The 20010-nt window shown below is 35.6% G+C and overlaps 1 protein-coding gene across 1 annotated transcript in view; it reads right to left on the bottom strand.

The window, feature by feature from the left end:
• Positions 1 to 10319: 10319 nt before the first annotated feature.
• The window catches only part of LOC136033663 (ABC-type organic anion transporter ABCA8-like), a 110181-nt gene continuing 100490 nt past the window's right edge, over positions 10320 to 20010 (bottom strand). The window contains exons 21-24 of the mRNA XM_065714496.1: positions 19736 to 19896; positions 17627 to 17926; positions 15655 to 15896; positions 10320 to 11362 (exon numbers count right to left, since the gene is read on the bottom strand). Of these exons, the coding sequence (XP_065570568.1) occupies positions 11253 to 11362; positions 15655 to 15896; positions 17627 to 17926; positions 19736 to 19896 (813 nt within the window). The 3' untranslated portion in view covers positions 10320 to 11252. The remainder of the gene's footprint in view (positions 11363 to 15654; positions 15897 to 17626; positions 17927 to 19735; positions 19897 to 20010) is intronic.

Below are 20010 nucleotides of genomic sequence, written 5' to 3' on the forward strand. Positions count from 1 at the left end.
GGACGGTGGTGAAAATTGTAGTAAATATGACTTACCTTGCTTTTATTAACATCTTTTCCTTTTTTTAAATATTTATTTATCTCTGGGAATATATGTTTTAATATCTACATAGTTTAATATCATCTTTGGTTTTGAAAACATTTAGACTAGACAAAAAACATGACATAGCAGTCTTGCTTGGGAAGAAAAGGGAGCAACACTGACTTCCCCTCTTGTTTGGGTTCCACCAGACCAGAGCAGTGTCCATCCTTCTCAAATGTCTTCTTTACTGCTTCCTCTGAGGTGTGTTTCTATTGTTCTTGCAATTGTCACTTTCTGTCTTTGGAATTCCCTATCATACTACACAAAGGACAGATATATACCTGCCAAAGAAGGGAGACAAGGTCCCTAAGCTTGCAAGAATGATCAAACTTAAATAATTTTTCACGCCAATCTTACTTTCCATGTAAAACAAATATATATTTTTGTGAGTTGTTGTGCAGTGTATAGCTTATAAATTCATTACTTTTTGAGAAGTCTCTTTTCCTCCTTCTATCAACTTTTGGGGAAATAAAGCTTTTTTCATCATCTGGTAGTATGCTCGGTCCTCACCAGGGAGTTGTCCTTTCTATTGCGCTTAGTAAGGATTGAAACGTATTGTGGTCACTCAAAATATTGTGAATCTCACCTATTTTATGCAAACAAACAAGAGAAATTAATAAAGAAATATTCTTTTACACCCATTCAATGTAAGATAGAAATAACCAAAGCTTCAATTATGAATCCGTTTTCTTTAAACAGACAGGAGGGACAAGTCTCCAAGCTTTGACGAATTCAGTCTCACTTTTTGGGGCAGGAATCCCAAGGCAGGTAAAAACATGCAAATGAGCTTCCAGTATGAATAAATCTTTTGTAATATATATATATATATATATATATATATATATATATATATATATATATATATATATATATATGTATATATATATGTGTGTGTGTAAAATAGTATTGGAGAAATTAAACAAGACATATAAATAAAAAAAATACCCCTTTACAACTATCTTTGCATATAAGATAGAAATGAGCCAAGCTTCAATTATATATCTATTTTGTTCCAATAAGATTAGAACTTAGGTCTATGTTATACAGATATATGAAGTTTCTGGTAAAAATACTGCTATTCAAGAGAAACTAATCTCTCAAGTAAGTATCAAATTCCCAATCTCTTTGAAGTTGTGGCTAGTAAAAACCAATAGCCGATCAATTCTCAGATATCACACATGCATATTTTTGACTAGTGGGTTGCATTTGATCTTGATTATGTTTAATATCCCCCACATTCAAATTTGCATTTGAACATCATAAAAGCAATCTACCCCAAAAACAGACCTCCAGTGTTTCACAACTGGACAGTACATCACAAGCTAAATCTGTGAATTTATTAGAAAGCACTTCAAGGGTGACTCACATGGTCTCCCAATAACTATCACCAGTTTGGTCCAAGTTACCCACAAAATAAAATTTTCAATGACTATCCGGAACTAGATAAAAACTAAGGCAATAAAATTACAGATTATATGTGGAGCTCAAACTTAGGTGGCAATTTTCTAGTGGAAGAATCCTTCCCAGGCTAGTTTACAAGGATATTTCTGCTTAGTTACTGAAATTTGCCTATGGTAAAAAATGAAATATTTATGCTTGGTTAGCAGAGCATTTAGTCAACTTATCACAATGAAAGATATCCAGGCTAAAATGATTGAAACGATTAAAAAAACAGACAAATGACAAAGAAAATAAGCAATCTTACAATTAAGCTTTCACTGAAGATGTTCTTGCCTGACATCTGCGGCTCTATTTGCATATACCCAAACATCATTTACATATGCCCTTAACCTCATTTGCATATTACAGACGGTACATACTTAATATTCAGTAATCCCATGACAATACTATGAATAAATTTTTATCCAGGTTGGATGAAACAGGTTTATCTGAAATTATCATAAATTTAACCTTAATTTTTCAGTAATCCTATACTGTGGTGTATGTACTTAATATTCTATGTTGACATGACAATTCTATGAATAAATGTTTTATCTGGTCTGAATGAAACCGGTTTATGTTATCAAAGTTCACTTTACTGAGTGAATATGCAGTGGGATTGTGAATGTATTGAATTAAAAGCCGCTGAGGATAGACTTTTAATAACATTGAAATAAAAGAAACTTAAAAAGAAATTAAAAAAACAGTTAAAAAAATACTAAGCAAAAAAATGTCATTAAAAATATTGTTTTTTTAAAATAAAAAACCATGAGTAGCATATGTATACCATTTTAATTTTGCATTTCAAAAACATCGCAAGTGAATATCTTGTTATTGGCGTCAAGAATCATCTTGTGATATTATATTTGGATACGCACTTTTGTTATTGACTATGGAACATGAAGAAATTGAGTGCTGTCACTGGAAAGTGAATTACATTATTTTTGAGCATGATAAAAGTTTGGGAATTACTACATTACTCCATACGAATTATTTATGTAAACATGTAGTATTGTGCCTGCGATTATTTCAATAAGAATAGGAATATTTTCAATATTTTTGTGGCCACCCCGTGGTCCTCTATGGCTGGTAGTCGACATTAGACGGTTTATTGTATGTTTTGTTAAATATTAATTGTGCACTGGAAGGATAAGCGCTTACGTTATATTTAACAAAAAGAGTGAAGATGAAATATTCCAAGAAAGTGTGTGCACATGATAAAGTTATCGTTGCGTTGAATGCGGACAAAGACTAATATTTTAACTTTGAAACAACTACTAGTATTAGCACTATTGGAAATGTATGCGTGCGTTGTCATGACAGTGAAAGATTAGAATTCTTTGGAGTATCGAAAAGATTCAACTCTTATGATGATGGATATGCGAGAGTAACATTTCCAGATATTTTAGTTCTGCAAGAGAATGCAAACATAAGCCTTAGCTGATGATATAGGCCAGCTTCCTGCTACTGCTGGTGGTAATAAGTTTCCCATTGATGGATTCTATCACCCTTTTTCTAGTATTAGCATTTAGATGAAAGCAAAGGGAAAAAGAAAGGCCCATTGCTGCACCAAAATCCTAAGCCATATCTTATCTATGTACCGAAACTGCAATCTATGTAAAAATGATGTGGTAATAGACAATGCAATCACAGGTGAAATAAGGACACAAAAGGCACAGAGGGAGGAGAGAGAGAGAGAGAGGGAGCGAGAGAGAGAGAGAAACACATAAAAACCCACGGATTCAGACACACAAACATACAAAGACAGACCCGGGACAAGCAAACATCCGTCCAGACACAGGGACCCAGAGAGAGAGAGGGAGAAAGAGAGAGAATAACACTTACAAACAAACAGAGTCATACGCACAGGAACATACGAACACGGGGACAAGCAAACAACCCCACAGACAGACAGGCGCAGACAGACACAGAGACAAGCAGACAGCAGCTCAGACACACAGGTACAGATCGAGAGAGAGAGAGAGAGAGAGAGAGAGAGAGAGAGAGAGAGAGAGAGAGAGAGAGAGAGAGAGAGAGAGAGAGAGAGAGAGAGAGAGAGAGAGAGAGAGAGAGAGAGAGAGAGAGAGAGAGAGAGAGACAAAAACACATGCAAACATACACAGTCAGACGCACAAACATCTTCTCAGGCACAAACAGGGACAGACAGAGAGAGAGACAAAAACACCTAAAAACTCACAGAGTCAGACACAAAAACAAACAAAGGACATGTGAGCGTGAGGTTACGTTACATTAAGTTAACTACTTTTAAGTTAGGTTCGCTTACGTTAGGAGCGGCTGTTTGATTCTCCCTCTCTGTGCCTGTGTGTCTGAGTGGGCGTTTGCTTGTGTCTGTATTTGTGTTTTTGTTTGTAATACTTTGTTTGTTTGTATGTGTTTTTGTCTTTCTCTCTCTATGCCTGTGTGTCTGAGCGGCTGTTTGCTTGTCCCTGTGTCTGTCTTTGGGTGTTTGTTTTTCTGACTCTGCGTGTTTGTATGTGTTTTTGCCTCTCTCTCTTTGTGCTTGTGAGTCTGAGTGGCTGTTTGCTTGTCTCTTTCTCTGTGCCTCTGGGTCTGAGCGGGTGGTGCGTCTGACTCTGTTTGTTTGTATGTTTTTTTTTCTCTCTCTGTGCCTGTGTGTCTGAGTGGCTGTTTGCTTGTCTTTAAGTGTGTGCCTGTGTGTCTGAGCAGGTGTTTGCTTGTCTCCGTGTCTGTCTATGTTTGTTTTTGTGTCTGACTCTTTGTGTTTGCGTGTATTTTATGTTTCTATCCCTCTCTATGCCTGTGTATCTGAGCGGGTGTTTGCTTGTTTCTGTCTCTGTCTTTTTGTGTTTGTGTGTGTGACTCTGTATGTTAGTTTGTGTTTTTGTCTCTATCACTCTTTGTCTCTGCCTGTGTGTCTGAGTGGGTGTTTGCTTGTCTCTGTGTCTGTCTTTTTGTGTTGGTATGTCTGACCGTGTGTATGTATAAGTTTTTGTCTCTTTTTCTATGCTTGTGTGTCTGAGTGCTGTTTGCTTGCCTCTCTGTCTGTCTTTGTGTGTTTGTGCGTTTGACTCTGTGTCTTTGTACGTGTTTTTGTCTCTCTCTCTTTTTCTGTGCTTCTGTGTGTTAGTGGTTGGCTGCTTGTCTCTGTGTCTGTGTTTGTATGTTTTTGTATCTGACACTGTGTGTTTCTCTCTCTCTCTCTCTCTCTCTCTCTCTCTCTCTCTCTCTCTCTCTCTCTCTCTCTCTCTCTCTCTGTACCTGTGTGCCTGAGCAGATATTCACTTGTTTCTGTGTGTGTTTTTGTGTGTTTGTGTATGACTCTATGTATTTATAGTTTTTTGTCTCTTTCTCTCTGTCCCGCTGTGTCTGAGCGGCTGTTTTCTTCTCTCTCTCTCTCTCCCTCTCTCTCTCTCTTTGAAGTTTTATATCATATGTAAGGTCTTTTCTCAGGATATCATATGTATTTTTTAAAATGCAATCAACAAGAAGAACTTCATACTTTTCATCAATTTGATGGCAGAAACTGTTTCTCACCCTTGTGAGTTCGACTCTTTAATATCTTTTCAATCTGATACCTCCCATTAGTTTTAACTTTTTGTAGTTCATATTCGTATAAGCCGCTAAGAATCTCTTCATCTTTCATATTACGTAGACGATACGCTACAGGTTTAGTGTCTTAGACATTTGACACTTTATAAGGTTCAGTGGACCGCAAGTACTTCCCTTTTTCAAAAATATTACTTGTTTGATTTATTCGAACTGCAGCACCAAGATTTAATTTCTTCATTTTTACTTGCCTTTCACTGGAATATTGCCTAAGAAAATTGTCAAGTGTATTTTTACCGTCGTGATGAACTTCAAGAAGACTAAGGTTGGAAAGGGACCGATGAGGGTGTTGATTATAAATCAGTTTGATTTTACCTAAATCTTGAGTAAAAGGAGCAGTATTTTTCAACATATCACGTCTCGAGATTAAAACTCAAATTGTTTTTATCAAACGTTCAGCCAATGCTGCCTTTATTGGACTATGACTGTTAGCTTTTATTACATGTGAATTAACAAATTCACTACCCAGATCTCTTTGAGTTTTTCTATAAGAATCTTGTTCCAAGATATATTCAAAGGCTGTAGCAACTTCGACCGCTCCCTTTGAACACAATAGAAGAGTATATGCATAGCGACTAAATATACTGATTTTAAGGACATTACACTTGTATATTGGACGTCATTGAATTTCGTCTAAAGTCAAAAGATATGCTTATAGTATATGCAATGGAAAAAGGATCTAGTTTTTCGATGATGACTACAGCAAACTTTCCAATTTCGATGAAGAGTGTAGCTGAGCTCACTCTGTAAATGCTCTGGCGCTAGCTACTTCTCAACTCCAGCGACTCAATCAAGTGCAGTGGGGGAGCTGAAACTTCACGCTGCGCCAATATGTTCACAAACATTCTTCTAAACCTGAGCCAATTTGAAGGTAAAAACGGTTTGAAGTGTCTAATACCCTTCTGTATGCTAATAGGTGATGCGCTGATATTAAAATGCCTTCGTTTGATGCCTTTTAAATCATCACCCCCACTTGGTGTGCTAGTATTTTACAAACATGATTTAAACACATCTTTTGATGTTTCTCCATATTCTCTTAATCAATTTAAAATATGTTTATTCTCAATAAGACTTTTTGGAGAGTTTGATGACTTTAAAAATTTATACAAATGACTATCAAATGATTAAATTCTTTTACGATTTGCAATCAACTCTGATAGTAAATCAACTAGATTGCAGGTCTTGCCGTGGATCATGACTTCACTCTTTTTTCATCAATTTCTACTTGTTCATTTTCAGTGAGATAGGTCAAGTTTCTTTTACTTTGCTCACAGCGCGAAAGAGGCATTAGGGTTACAACACTTGTCAAAACTTTAGATAAATCTTCCTTTTTGTTTTGGCGGTGGTGGTGGGCTGGCGGTGGTGTTTAACTTTTAGAATTTTGAGGTTGATCAATCAAGTTTACTTTTGAGTGGTCTTTCACGGTAAAGTATATGCTTATCGGCACTTCGAAGGGCATTTTGAAGCAAGGTTAAATTTTCATCGTTGGCAATTGTCTCATTGTTAATAAATGGACCAATATTATCTTCGAAGTGTTCTTTTATTGAAAAAGCAAGTTTTATTGGTGTCAATGCGTAAGATTTAGCCATTTTTCTAGAAAATAGTGTTTTTAATTCCCATGATCATTCGGAATAATAGTGAAAAGAAACTACTACCCACTTGACCAAGCTGTTTTCTTTTTAAACCTTTTCCCTTAGTTTTGCAAGCCAGAGTGCGCACAAGTGAACGATGTTGCTTTATCCGTTGCTTAACCATTTCTGGTTGTTTACTATTGTCTTCAGTTAAACTTAAACAAAGCTCAGATAGGAGATAAATGAATTCATTGTCAATGCTGTGTTTGAGAATAGCCCTTCTAAATCCCGGATTTGAATGAAGTAGGAGGGAAAATAAACGTCTGTTTTCATGTAGTGTCATGATAGCAGATAATGACCTTTTTTTACTGTTCACGGGTAGATATATGGTAATTTGACTGTCAAAAAACATCTGTGACTCTACACACATGTCTCAATCTGAAGTCAGGTAGTTGCCATATGGTAATATTCTCACACTGTCCTCATTGTGAATTTTCACCCAGTACACCTTCGGACCTGCAAGCACACCATTGGATCTCAAATCGCTCCCCGTCGTGGATTTTACAAATAAAAATGTATTTGGGGCCTTCCACTTCACTAGCTCCAGATAAATGGACTTGTCTCAGTTGTAATGTATACCATTGGGTGCCAAGAGCCAACCACAGGATGATACATACTGGGAATCGCCATAGAGTACCGCGATCTAATAATGAAATGGTATATTCCCACTGTTCAAATAAAAAATATCTTTCAAGATGTTCAAATGTTAGAAAACACTTAAGTGATCATGATGGGTACAACTGGATGCCACCATGTGGTCAATTTTTATAAAATCACTGGAAGTAAGGAGAAGGCTCACTCATGAAAATGTTTGAAATTCTAAGTCCTTTTTAACAGTGCAGGAATATAAAATTAAATACGAAAATATATTGAAATAGATCAAATGTTTTTGCCATAAGTAAGGAGTGATGTTAAAACTTAGGGAAAGGCTTATTCAAGGAATTTTTAAATTGTATGTCCCTTCTTAACAATAAAGGGATTTTTTTTTTAAATCACTGGAAATAAGAAGGTTCATTCAAGAACATATTTTAGTTTAAAGGGTTATTTTTGTAGAAAAATGGCTGAAAATGCTTTAAGAATGATAGCGTGTACCACAAGGGGCCACAGGGGAACCACCTTGTGCCACGCTGGTGTGAATCGCCATGGTCCATCAAGAGTGGATGGCTTGCAAAAAAAAACAAAGCAAAGGATTTAAAGCATAATTGTTATCAAGAAAATGTCTGAAAATGTTCTATGAATGATAATATGTATCACTGGAATGCCACTGGGCAGCCACATAGTGCTACAGGCCGGGAATTTTATGTATTTATCGTTCTTTCTTTTGTTTTTTCCGTATTTCTTCAATTTTCTGTATTCTGTTTTCCTGTGTTTATTTCTGTACTCCCTTGTTTTTGCTAGTAGAACTCCCTATTTCAAGTCTGAAATGATAATGTGAATTATTGCCATTCAGTTTATAAATACGTGATCGAAGATTGGTTAGTGATATTATTTGCGTAATAAAGGATCTAAAGCGGATGCTACATAATACCTCACTGACTCCCATACCTAACTTAACCTGTCCTTGTCTCGCTCGCGTCAAAAAATTAATAACAATATAACAACCAGGTCTGCGTAATAGATCAATGATCAATAACATTGTTGGATTCTAGCGTGCGCTCGGAGTAATTGGTTGCTAGGGCTTGGCATAGTTAAAACAAGTAACTATGGTATAACACCCACGTGTACGTTACATATAAAACAATAATATCCCCTAAACTTGTTTCCAGTAATTGATATCTCCACTCCAGTAGGAAATATTTTCCGGGAACGATGGATAAGAAACAAGTGACTCTTAGCTTTTCGATCCGGGGAAATACCCAGAGAGTTCTGCGACTGGAAAAGAGCCTGTCACATAGAATCTATTTCCAAGAACATAATGTTAGGAATGGTTTGTCTTGGTTCAGATTTCCAAGGCACCATTCTATTGGAGAAATCTCTGGTCTTACGTGTGATTCCTAAAGCTGACAAAAACCTTTGTAGTCATCGGATTATAAAGGTTCCCAGAGGAAAAATATCTTAAAGAAAAAAAATATCTTGAAGAAAACCCCATGTGTGCGCAATAAGTTATTGTTAGTTATATCCTGATGTTCCCCACTTGATTTGTGGACCCTGAAGAAACAAATTTTGAAGAAAAATGTCTTTAAAAGGTCTTGCAATATCTTGAAAAATGTCTTGAAGAACGTCCAATTCGTCATCCTCAGTTACAACCGGGATTCTCTACTTGACTAGCAGCCCTTGAGCTCTGGCAAAACAAGTCACGTGAAATTACATCACCCTCAATAAATTTGGATAGGTAAACAGTTATAGGTAAAAAAAATGTCTTAAAGAAATCTTAAGAAAAAACACCTTGAAAAATGTCTTGAAGAAAAACGCCTTGAAGAAAATGTCTTAAAAAATGTCTTGCAATGTCTCGAAACGTCTTGAAAAATGTCTTGAAGAATGTCCAATTCATCATCCTCAGTTACAACCTGGATCCCCACTTGACTAGTGGTCCCTGAGGTCTAGCAAAACAAGTTACGCGAAGTTACGTCATCCTCAATAAATTTGCATAGGTAAGCAATTATAGGTAAAAACCTCTTAAAGAAACTCAGAAGAAAAAACCCCTTGAAAAACGCCTTGACAAATGTCTTGAAGACAAATATCTTGAAGAACGTCTAATTCGTCATTCTCTGTTACAATCTGAATCCCCACTTGACTAGCAACTCCTGAGCTCAAGCCAAACAAGTCATGCGAAGGTACGTCATCCTCAATAAATTTGCATTAGTAAACAATTACGTAAAAACCATAGAATTCTCGAAGAAAACACTGCATGAGTAACCAATTACGTAGCAACCAACTCCTTTTAGTATTATGTAACACCGAAGTGTATATAATAACATTTGCGTCTTGCCCTGAGGGAATTGACGTTAAACCTCTTCGTGATTAACGGTAAAGAAGAAAAAGTAGCGCCTATGTGTGCACTTAAATGGATTATGGGGATACTACTCTCGAGTGGGGTCGCTATGTTACATAAGTACCTGAAAGGTATCTTCAGAATTTAGTGTGGATGGCATTTAAGATTTTTGCCAAAAAGATACCAGAAAGTTGTTTTTCAAGATGTAGGGAGGGGGAGGAAAAACTGTGAGTCCTCTTCCCTCCTTCTAAGTGGTGGGACCAATCAGATGGGTGAGACCTTGGGGAAATTTGTCCTTCAGTTTTTATTGTTTAGAGCAACCACGGAAACTTTGCAGCAGACATGAACAGTCCATTCCTACGACTTTGCATTTTTAGCTCCTTGGGGGAGGGGGGTAGAGGTGGCAGATTGAAGGTTATTTGCTACCTGTTTTCTTCTATTTATATTGTTGACTGTGTTTCCCAAGCCGAATTTTTGGTTTTTACATATAAGAGCTTGGAACTTATTGGTATAAGGTTTTAGACGTGTTGAGTTTCGTGGAGTGACTTCCATCGAGATCTTCCCCCTTATCTACAGTGTTTTCCCCTTTTTCTAAAACTATACCTCCTACGATGGTATTCCTATCAATACACATGTTATAAAGTAGGTTTTGTGAAACAGAATGCCTTTTAATGGTTTCATCTAAATAGAATGGAATAAAATGCCATATTTGACACAAGACTAAAATAATTGCTTTTTGTTGCGAAACAAAATACGAGAGGAAAATCAGAGAATGGCAGAATCTATATATATAAAAATGTAGTGTCCGTTACATTACCGTTATTACCGTTACACGAGCTCAAAAAATTGAGGCTATTTTTAAATTTTATTAAATTGCTTAAAATGTAAAAAACTGGTGATTGCACAAATATTTTAATATATTTTGACAATGGATTAAAGCAATTCGAGAATCTTAAAACAGAAAACTAAAAGTTTGAAGTTTAGTAGAAATTTTTGAAGTTTAGAATGCTTGCTGCTCAAAGGAAATTTGTCAAAGTGTCAATTAACGTCAAAAAGAAATTATTATTAAATTGCTTAAAATGTAAAAAACTGGTGATTGCGCAAATATTTCTATATATTTTGACAATGGATTAAAGCAATTCGAAAACCTTAAAACAGAAAACCAAACCCATTTATGTCATCAATTCGATCCAAAAATGACATAGCGTTGCCGGGACCCAGAACATAAGGGACAATGAGAATCCATATATAGAAGCCTACCGCGTGCCATGCTGGGGCCCGGCGGCGAAGCCGTCGGGACCCAGCTTGTCATTGATAAAAGACGAATGCACATTTTTTTTAAAGTGACTTCTTCCAATTCAGTGTCAATCCTACAAAAATAAGCACGAAAAAGAAATACTTGAAACAAAAATCTTGAAAAATATAGCGCTAATAAAAAAATAACTTTGAATTCAACGAACGAAAAATAGCTGTTAAAATAAGGAAATTTAACACCCCAAACTTGAAAACTCAATATTTTTTTGACTATATTTTGTTACACTGAATCATGGTTTATTAGGACTAGGGTATAAGACAACATTTTAATCGTCATCTTCGTATGGAGATTCCTGTAGTTTAGCAAAACGCAGGAATACTTGCTCTAAAGTTGTCTGACTAAAACTATATTCTTCAATATGCAAGTTGTCACGTCCTGAAAAAAAAAATGCAAAAATATAATTAGGTTGTAATTTACAGAATCAAGAAAATAGCTTTTTATGCGAATCAAAAGCCTTAGAATTCTTTAAAAACAATGTACAAGGCGTTGCTAACGGTTTGAGAAAAATTGTGCCCGTTTTCCGACCAAAATTGTACCACAAAACAACAATACTAGAATAAACCAAACACAAGCTACCCTTTTTTTTACAATAATACAGGGGAAAACCCGGGGATAACGCAGATTTATCCCCCTCCCCGAAATTTGGGAAAGTTGTCATGCAGGTTTGATATTCTTATAGATCTTGACGAATACGAAAGGATAAGGTACGCCATAAATCATATTGTCACGAGAATAAGAAAATGAATGATTAGTCTATTTTATAAGATAAAATTTAAAACGCAACTGTCTTAAAATTTGATCAAATTCATTAAGGGTTTTAATCCAATTGATGTAGAGCAAGGTATGCACAAAAAGAAGGTAATGTGTGACGATCTCCACAAAAGAATTTTTGTTTTATGAAAATGCAGTTGAGAACAATACCAGGCTGCCGCCAAGTAAGCCACGTGCTGTTGTAACCTCTGGCTCCTATGATCGTTAAGTTTCATTTGTATCACATATGTACTTTTTTGTAGTGTTTATATAGAAATCTATACCCCTGTTTGTTAATTGGATTTCTGTTGTTTTTTTTTAACAGAAATAAAAAATTGTAGACTTTTTAAAAATAAAATTTTGGTTGGTAGCAGACTTTAGTTGGTTGGTACAAACCTTAGGTGAAATGGGAATCAATTTAAAATACTTAAGGGGCAAGGCTTTGATGGAGCTCTATTTATGAGCTTCCAGTTTCCAGGTTGTAATGCTATAGCCTGTGAAAGCTTCCCCCATGCAGTCTATGTTCACTATCCAAGTCACTCCTCAAACTTAGCCCTGTGTTATTCGTATAACATACCTGTTCTATCACAGGGACAAAAGAACAAGATTGAACAAGTTTTGCGAGACTAGATAGGTGGAGCAGTTAAAAGCAATCATCTTGTTTAAAGATATGTTCATTATTATCTTTAAGGCTGTTGATACAGTTTTGTTTTGTTGCAACTATGGTTACTGCGAGTAAATTTTTAGTCTGTAAAACAATTTGTCGACATCTTTGCAGTCGGAAACTATAGATCTCGTATACTTCTCAAACATGCTGGCGATTTCAAGAGCGAAGTAAGAAACATGAGAAAGAGAGCGGAGTTAAGCTATGTTTCATCCACTTTTTATTGAAGTAACTGAACTGTGTCAAGATTTTAAAATCAGCATTAGAGTGCCTAGATGGGCTGCAGAACAAACGTGTAGGGATAATACGCAAAAGTGAAAGAGAATCCTGAAACGTATTACCGACTTTCTGTGTTTATCACATTTATGGACTTTTTCCTACAGCAGTTGCATCAGTAATTCCTTAGTCACCGGAAGTTACTAGAGTCACTGCAATACCCACTTCCTCAGCACTGTATTTTCCTCGACGAAGAAAAACAAAGCGTATATTATTGGAGACTCTGACTAATTTTTGGTATCTCGATGCAGAGAGCTATAGGGGAGGCTTGGAAGCCGAGTTAGATCTGTGGAGGAAACTTTGGACACAATCGAGAAACGTGGCACCAATATATTTTATAACTTACTTTAAAAGATATGTTAAGAAAATTTTAACCACTTTACATCGATTTTTGATTATTGGTGCAACGATTCCTGTCATTACGGCTACATGCGAGTGTTCTTTTTCTACCCTGAGAAGAGTGAAATCTTACACCAAGAGTGCCTCAGGTTAGGAACGCCTTAATGGATTGGCCTTATTAACCACGCACAGGAATGTTCCATTCAATGCAGAAGACGTTTTGGGACTAGCTCACAACAAAAAAGGCTGCTTGATTTTATTTTATAACTACACATGTGCAGTGTTGTCTCTAAAGAATGTATTTTATATTCCAAAAACTTTATTTATCCTTTTTAGCCAGTATTACTATTCCTCAGTTGTTTTGTACATCCCCCCCCCGAAATTTATCGCTGGGTTCACCCCTGTCCTAATATCTTCATTCTCTCTCAGAAAATATTTGTGAACATTCTTTTACCGTAAAATATTTAGCTTGAGAGTTATGGAGATTTCTTTTTGAGCTTTCATCGACCAAAATCCATTTCCTTCTGCTAATATCCATAAGAGGTAACTACAGGAATTTCAAACATTTAGAGAAAGTAAAACTTGACCAGGCGAAGACAATGAAACTGTTCCAGAAATCTTGAATTGTACCATAAAATATTCAAATATTTCGCATTTTACCAGGATCTCTAAATTGTATAAAAAACAATACAATTGGGCAATGGTGGCAGCGCTGTACACGACCTTCTTTTACCTACTAGATTTTCAACTTTAGGCAAGATCCTTTGACTAAATTATTTGGCTTCTATAAATCCTTCTCATCCGCTACTCTATTAGGTATCACTTGATTATCAACTAGTTTTACTCATGGATACCCCCAAGAATTTATACCGGGGGGTGGGCAAGCACAATCATGGTTTTTTTTTTTTTTTTTTTGCATAGTTGTACACTAAACAAATGGTTGACTGTATTTATAGATAATGCTGTGATACCAGATCGGTTATTTAATAACAAAATTCCATAACACATAACGTCAATTCAAATGGCTGTTCAAAGAAAGACAATATTTGAATAATACAACAGATATGGAAACTTAAATATATTCTTGATAAGACAACGGATATTTAATGACGCCGCCTGTTGATATACTTGATGGTGCGATTTTCTATTTTTAAAGATTCCTTTAAAAATAAAGTTTAACTAATGCATCATTTTCCAGCGCTCTCCTAGCCGAGTAGCTGGTGCGCTAGATTAGGTATCCTTTGTCAGAAGGGCGGGGGTTCGATTCCTGGTGTGGCTGATTATTTGCTTTGGGACGGGGGTCAGTGGCATGACTCTGTAAGCTTAGCCAGAGTCGACCCAGCTCTAATTGGGTACCTGGATAAATCTAGTGAAGGTAAGCAGTAAAGGTGTGAGAAATCACAGGATGGTTTCCCCCCCCCCATTCCACTTCCTGGCCGAAGGACCTTGAGACGGAAATAAGCACCACCATTTTGGACTTTAACGGTCTAGTGCCGAATTCTGTACTTTTTTTTACCATTTTCCTGCGTAATTATCTTAAATAAATTTGATATTTAAAAAAAATTACCTCGAAGATGCAAAATTGAAACAAGGCTAATCAAACTTTTTTTTTTTTGTCTAAAACGTATTGACAACGGCTGAAAACTCCGCGAAGGAATTTTCGAGTTCCTAAAAGCTAAAACTTAACATGGCATTCAAAAAGCCATTTAATTTTGTTGCCCCATGGGTATATTTTAGTTTCATTTTCTATATAATTTGTAAAATTCTATTATTTGTGTTTTGATTCACTGATTCGGAAGAACCGTAATGAAAAGAAGCAATATTAAAAATGCAATTCATGCTAAGAGAGAAAGAGAGCGATAAATAAACGGAGAGAGAGAGAGAGAGAGAGAGAGAGGGAGAGTTAGCAAAAGTTAGGCAAAATAAAAATAATGACATTAAATTCATAAACTTTCTGAAATCTCCCCCTCCCTCCCTGCATCATTTGGTTGATTAGTCTCTATTTTTTATTATCACGATAAGGCAGCCAAAAATAAAATAAAGCGAGTCAATACTAGGATACAAAAAACAGATACAGAGATAGAATTTTATTTTGGAGGTTTTTCAATTCACAATGGTAGATGGAATGGGCGTTTTAAAACATATCGAACAACCTAAAAGTTTTTTCATAGTTAAAAAGTGTGGAAATTAAACTGATAAAAATAATACTCATGAATATTCGTGAGTTTACTCGTAAATAAAGCAAAACAATACCGATTTAGTGGCTTCTAGAGATTTAGCAACAACATTATAAAATTGTAAAATGTTTTCTTTTCAATTACCATGTTAATTAAACTGAAATTAAACTAAAAAAAAAAAAATACTCGTGAAAATTCGTGAGTTTACTCGTAAATAAAGAAAAACAACACCGATTTAGTGCCTTCTAGATATTTAGCAACGACATTATAAAATTAGAAACTATTTTCTTTTCAATTACCACGCTCCTACCACGTAAGACAAAAAAAAATGGCATTTAGATATAGGCCTAATAAACAAAATAATTTTCTTTCAGCTGGAAGATTTTGCACATACGAAGTTTGTTTTTAGGGGGGGGGGGCAGAATGTGAGCTTTGCCCAAGATCAACTCAGAGAGACTTACTGCTTTCTATTGCTCTAAAAGCTCTTGCCAAAGATTTGATGTCTGTCTGTGGAACGCTGTATATAACCCTGTTGTCAAATTTTTCTTCCAGCTTCGAATTAGGAAACAAATTTTTTATGAATTCAATTAAATCTTTTGTACACTCCTCGTGCTGAAAGTCATTTTGTATTGCACCTAGCTTAACCTCGAGCTCATAGCCACTGCCATATCGGTTTTTCAAATGCTGTGACGAGCCAATGCATCTGGAAAAAAGAATCTGAAAGTTATAGTCAATATAAACTTTTTTTGCAAGCGTCATTTGTATTAAAATTGTTTAAAGTTATTCAAAAATTTATTTTATTTAAACTATATGTGTTTTTTAACCTTGGCACACACGATTCACCCTGCCCTTGGCTATTTTTTCTACCCTTTGCTAACTTTCAGTTGTTCTTCTTTGATATTAGGTAATAGGGAAAGGTTACAGTCTTATCCTAGCGCATGGTTGTTGTGGCGTTTATAAAGGAAGCAGCCCTTTTCCTTTTTTAAGAATTTCCTTGTAGCTTTGAGATAAAGTCTGTTCTTGGGTATCAATTCTGTATTCCTTACGATCTAAAGTTGGGATGGAAGCTTTCTAATCTTAGCAACCAAAAACTCAAAAGGTACATTAAACAAGAGATCTAGATTGATGGTTGTGACATCTTAGGAAACTCAAAGATATTGTATAGATGACATAGAAGCATGTAGATTCACATAGCACATTAACTACAAAAAGATAACATTACAGTTCTTGCTCCTTGGGCGAAGGAGGGTTAAACTATGTCTTGGCTTCTTCCCTGGGCTGGACCAACTCTTGAAACTTTATAGCTATTTTTTTTTTCATTTCTTATAACTTACATTTTTTAGTTTGGAAGGGGAAGGGGTGCTTGTTGCTGGACCTTCAAAAAACATTTCCCTAGTTTCATACCATTTTTGCTACTGACTTCGATTTTCCTACCATATCATTTTTAGCTAATAATAATCTTAAGCGACAGGCAGATTCAAGATAGGGCTTAGAAATTTTTGTAGGGGTGGGATTTGATAGAATATCCAAAAATTGATGACTGATAATAAAAACATAACAGGCAGTTGGAAAAATTAGCCGGTTTAAGAGATTTTATTTTTTGAATCCTTCATATTATTATTGTAAGAAACATCTCCCAGATTCTTTTTCAGATATGGTTTATAGAAGAACAGATCACACAGTCGTAGTTTAAGCTAAAAGTAAATTTGAAATTCCAGATCTCAGAGCTCATCATTAAAGCTAAAGTTGGCTCACCGACCCCAGGGTTAGGTCATTTTGGATGTAAAGTCGGGTAGCTGCTTGATATGCTTGGTGCCCAATAAGCTTAAAAGTACTTGAATCAGGGATGGGAATTGCCTATTGTTAATTTTGGTGCTAAGTAAATCGTTTTAGAAATGCACTTGACATTATACGTAGTAATGGTTGAATAAAGCCAACAACAAATCTTTGTTGAATTGTTACCTCTATCCTTTCCCGCCCCCCCATCCAAGGACCGTAATTTTAAGGCATAGTAACAGTAGCATATAATAGATAGTAACATCATAGGCTGCTCTAAATAATGAAAAACACACGGAAAAAACATTCCGAGAATTTCCACCCCTTGGAACCAAATTTAACAGCTTTTAAGAACTGAGAAATATATAGTTATACAATTTCAAAGGAGGACATACCCTTTCAATGCTGGGAGATTTTATCATGCAATTAATTTTATTTGTTAGGTTTCTTAGGGTATCGGAACCTACAAGCTGCCATTTGACTTTAGATGCCTTTGCGCCCCAAAAATAGCAAGCTTTTACACTGATTTTTGATCCCAAGGAGCACCCTCTCCCGTCTATTAAAGCTCCAATTTTAGTATAAATCAATATTCATTTCGTTTGGAACATATCGTGAAATAATCGGATTTTAATTGGATGACGTATGTGAATGTCATACCTTAGTTCTCCTTTCACCATGATTGCTATTCTTGAACATAATGCGTCAGCTTCTTCCATAGAATGCGTTGTTAGTATTGCACCTTTATCCGATGCAAAACTGTTTGAAATAGTGTTCCATAAAAACCTTTTGGACTGTGGATCCATCCCAGTACTCGGCTCGTCCAGCAGTACAATTTTGGGCTGACCGATCATGCTCATTGCATAGCTAAGTTTACGTTTTGTTCCGCCAGAACAATTTTTTGACCATTTATTCTTGTGTTCATTTATCTGAAGTCCATCGAGAAAAACTTGAACAATTCTGCAAGAAACAAAAGTACATTACAAAATACGTAAAAGCACAAAATATAACGAATAAATTTTCTCAAAATTTGATAGTGTCTTCAACGTCTTCTTTTTTTGTTTCTTAATTATTTGTTCTATGACACTACCTTCCTTTTAGCCAATGAGAGCGCTTTGTATGAAAAACAATGAAGGGTTTTAGATTTACTTGATTCTTCGGCAAGATGAGTAGGCTGATTGCTGGTGTAGTTGCATTAATGAATGGATTTGGATTTCGTCTACTTGTTTGTGTCAGCTTCAGTTTCCATTTTTTTTTGTGTTGATTTGAGTATATGAACGCAATGGAAATTGAGAACGTTTGAATCAGTGTAATTATTATTGCTTAAACAAATGTAAAAAAAAAAAAATATGAAAGCTTGAACGGATGAATTCACCTTTCAATAGGCTTATTGTGGAATGTGGATCATTTCTCAAGTTCTCTTGTTTCAACTGCTGATATTTGGCTTGGGAAGGTGGATAGAAAATTGGGAGAAATGTATTATTTTTTAAGTAGTTATTGTTTCCAGAGATACCATGCAGTTTTACTAAGCTATCATTGGATAGATTGCCATATGCTTGAACGTTTCTTAGCTGTATATGTATTAAAGTTTAAGAAACTCCATTCATAAAGTAATAATAAAAATTTAATATAAAAAATCATCCTTCTATGATTTTGATCGCCGCGTAACACTTTGGAACTGTTCTGCCACCTTACCTATGTAGATTTGATACTCTTGGAATTATGCTTTCTAAGTTAAGAAGCAAAAACACGTCTGCAAAAAAGAAAACCTAAGCAAAAGAGAAAAAAGAAAACTTTCCCTTCGTCAAGATTAGTGGTGTACTAGCTTTTTGCGGTGCACCCCCAGTGAATCAATGAATGCAACCACCGAGGCCTAATTTTCCCCTAGCTCACTAATGCTCCTAGCACCTTATTACAACACGAAGCTACATGAAGCCAACATTATAGGATTGTTCCAACTCCAACCTGCTCTATTCAGAGGTTTTCTACTTCCTTCAATTAAATCTAATAATACACTTATATCTTTGTCCTTTCCGGTTTTTGCCCTCCCCCTCAATTAGATGGCCAATAAGTGTAGTTTTGGCAGTCTATTATTCTTCTTCTGTAAAACACAACATAGCCACCTTCCTTTCATTGCCTCATTATTTCATTACAGCCCTAGTCAGTAGGATTGAACCAACCACACGATGTACAACTTCTTGTTTGATGCATAGTCACTCACACGAGTGCCTTTATCTTTCCTTAGATGATATCTCAGAAAAAAAAAACAACCATATTAGGTAATCTTTATTAGTACAATAGTTAGGCAGATTATTGATGGGATAAAATAATTTCTTTTGTTTAAATGAATAGATCATTCCATTCACTTTTCAAAGCATCCCACGTTTTAAATCCACACTTCACAACTATCATTGCTATAGTTTCTAGTATTACAATCACCATATTCTTAAAAAAAAATTTAATTGTAAACGAATAGCATGTGCCACGGATCTCATATGGCCTTTCCTATGGCTGCCTCTGATAAAATGTACTTTTTATTTGTAGTTGGGATATCTTGGCTCACATTAAATTGTTTGAAATTTCTTCTGTTGGGTTTATTTTCATTTGATTTCTAAATTTTTGCCTGAAAAGCCTGTAGGGTAAACCGTTTAATTTGTCAAACTCAAACTTCTTTTTTTCATCAATGCCAAGGAAAAATTTAGTTTACGCATTTTTCAGAAACCATTTCTGAAAATGAAAAATTCTAAAAAAGAAGAAGCTTATACTTGCCGTGTACTATCATCTTTTTGGACTCCCCGAATATCACAATATGCTTCTAAATGCTCTGCAACAGTAATATTTTTCCATTGAGCATCAAACTGCGGGCAATATCCAAGGGCTTGAAAGGCCACAGAAAGACTCGACTTAATGTTCTTATTGTCAATTATTACCTAAAAGATATTTTTTCCAACATCAAATGCGTGAAGCTACTGAACAAGAATTCAATGACCGTTTAAATTGCTTTAATGGGTCAAAGAGCAACTTCACTGTTGCAAATACTACCA

This window comes from Artemia franciscana, chromosome 12, assembly GCF_032884065.1.
Source record: "Artemia franciscana chromosome 12, ASM3288406v1, whole genome shotgun sequence".
In the NCBI taxonomy this organism is placed as follows: Eukaryota; Metazoa; Arthropoda; class Branchiopoda; order Anostraca; family Artemiidae; genus Artemia; species Artemia franciscana.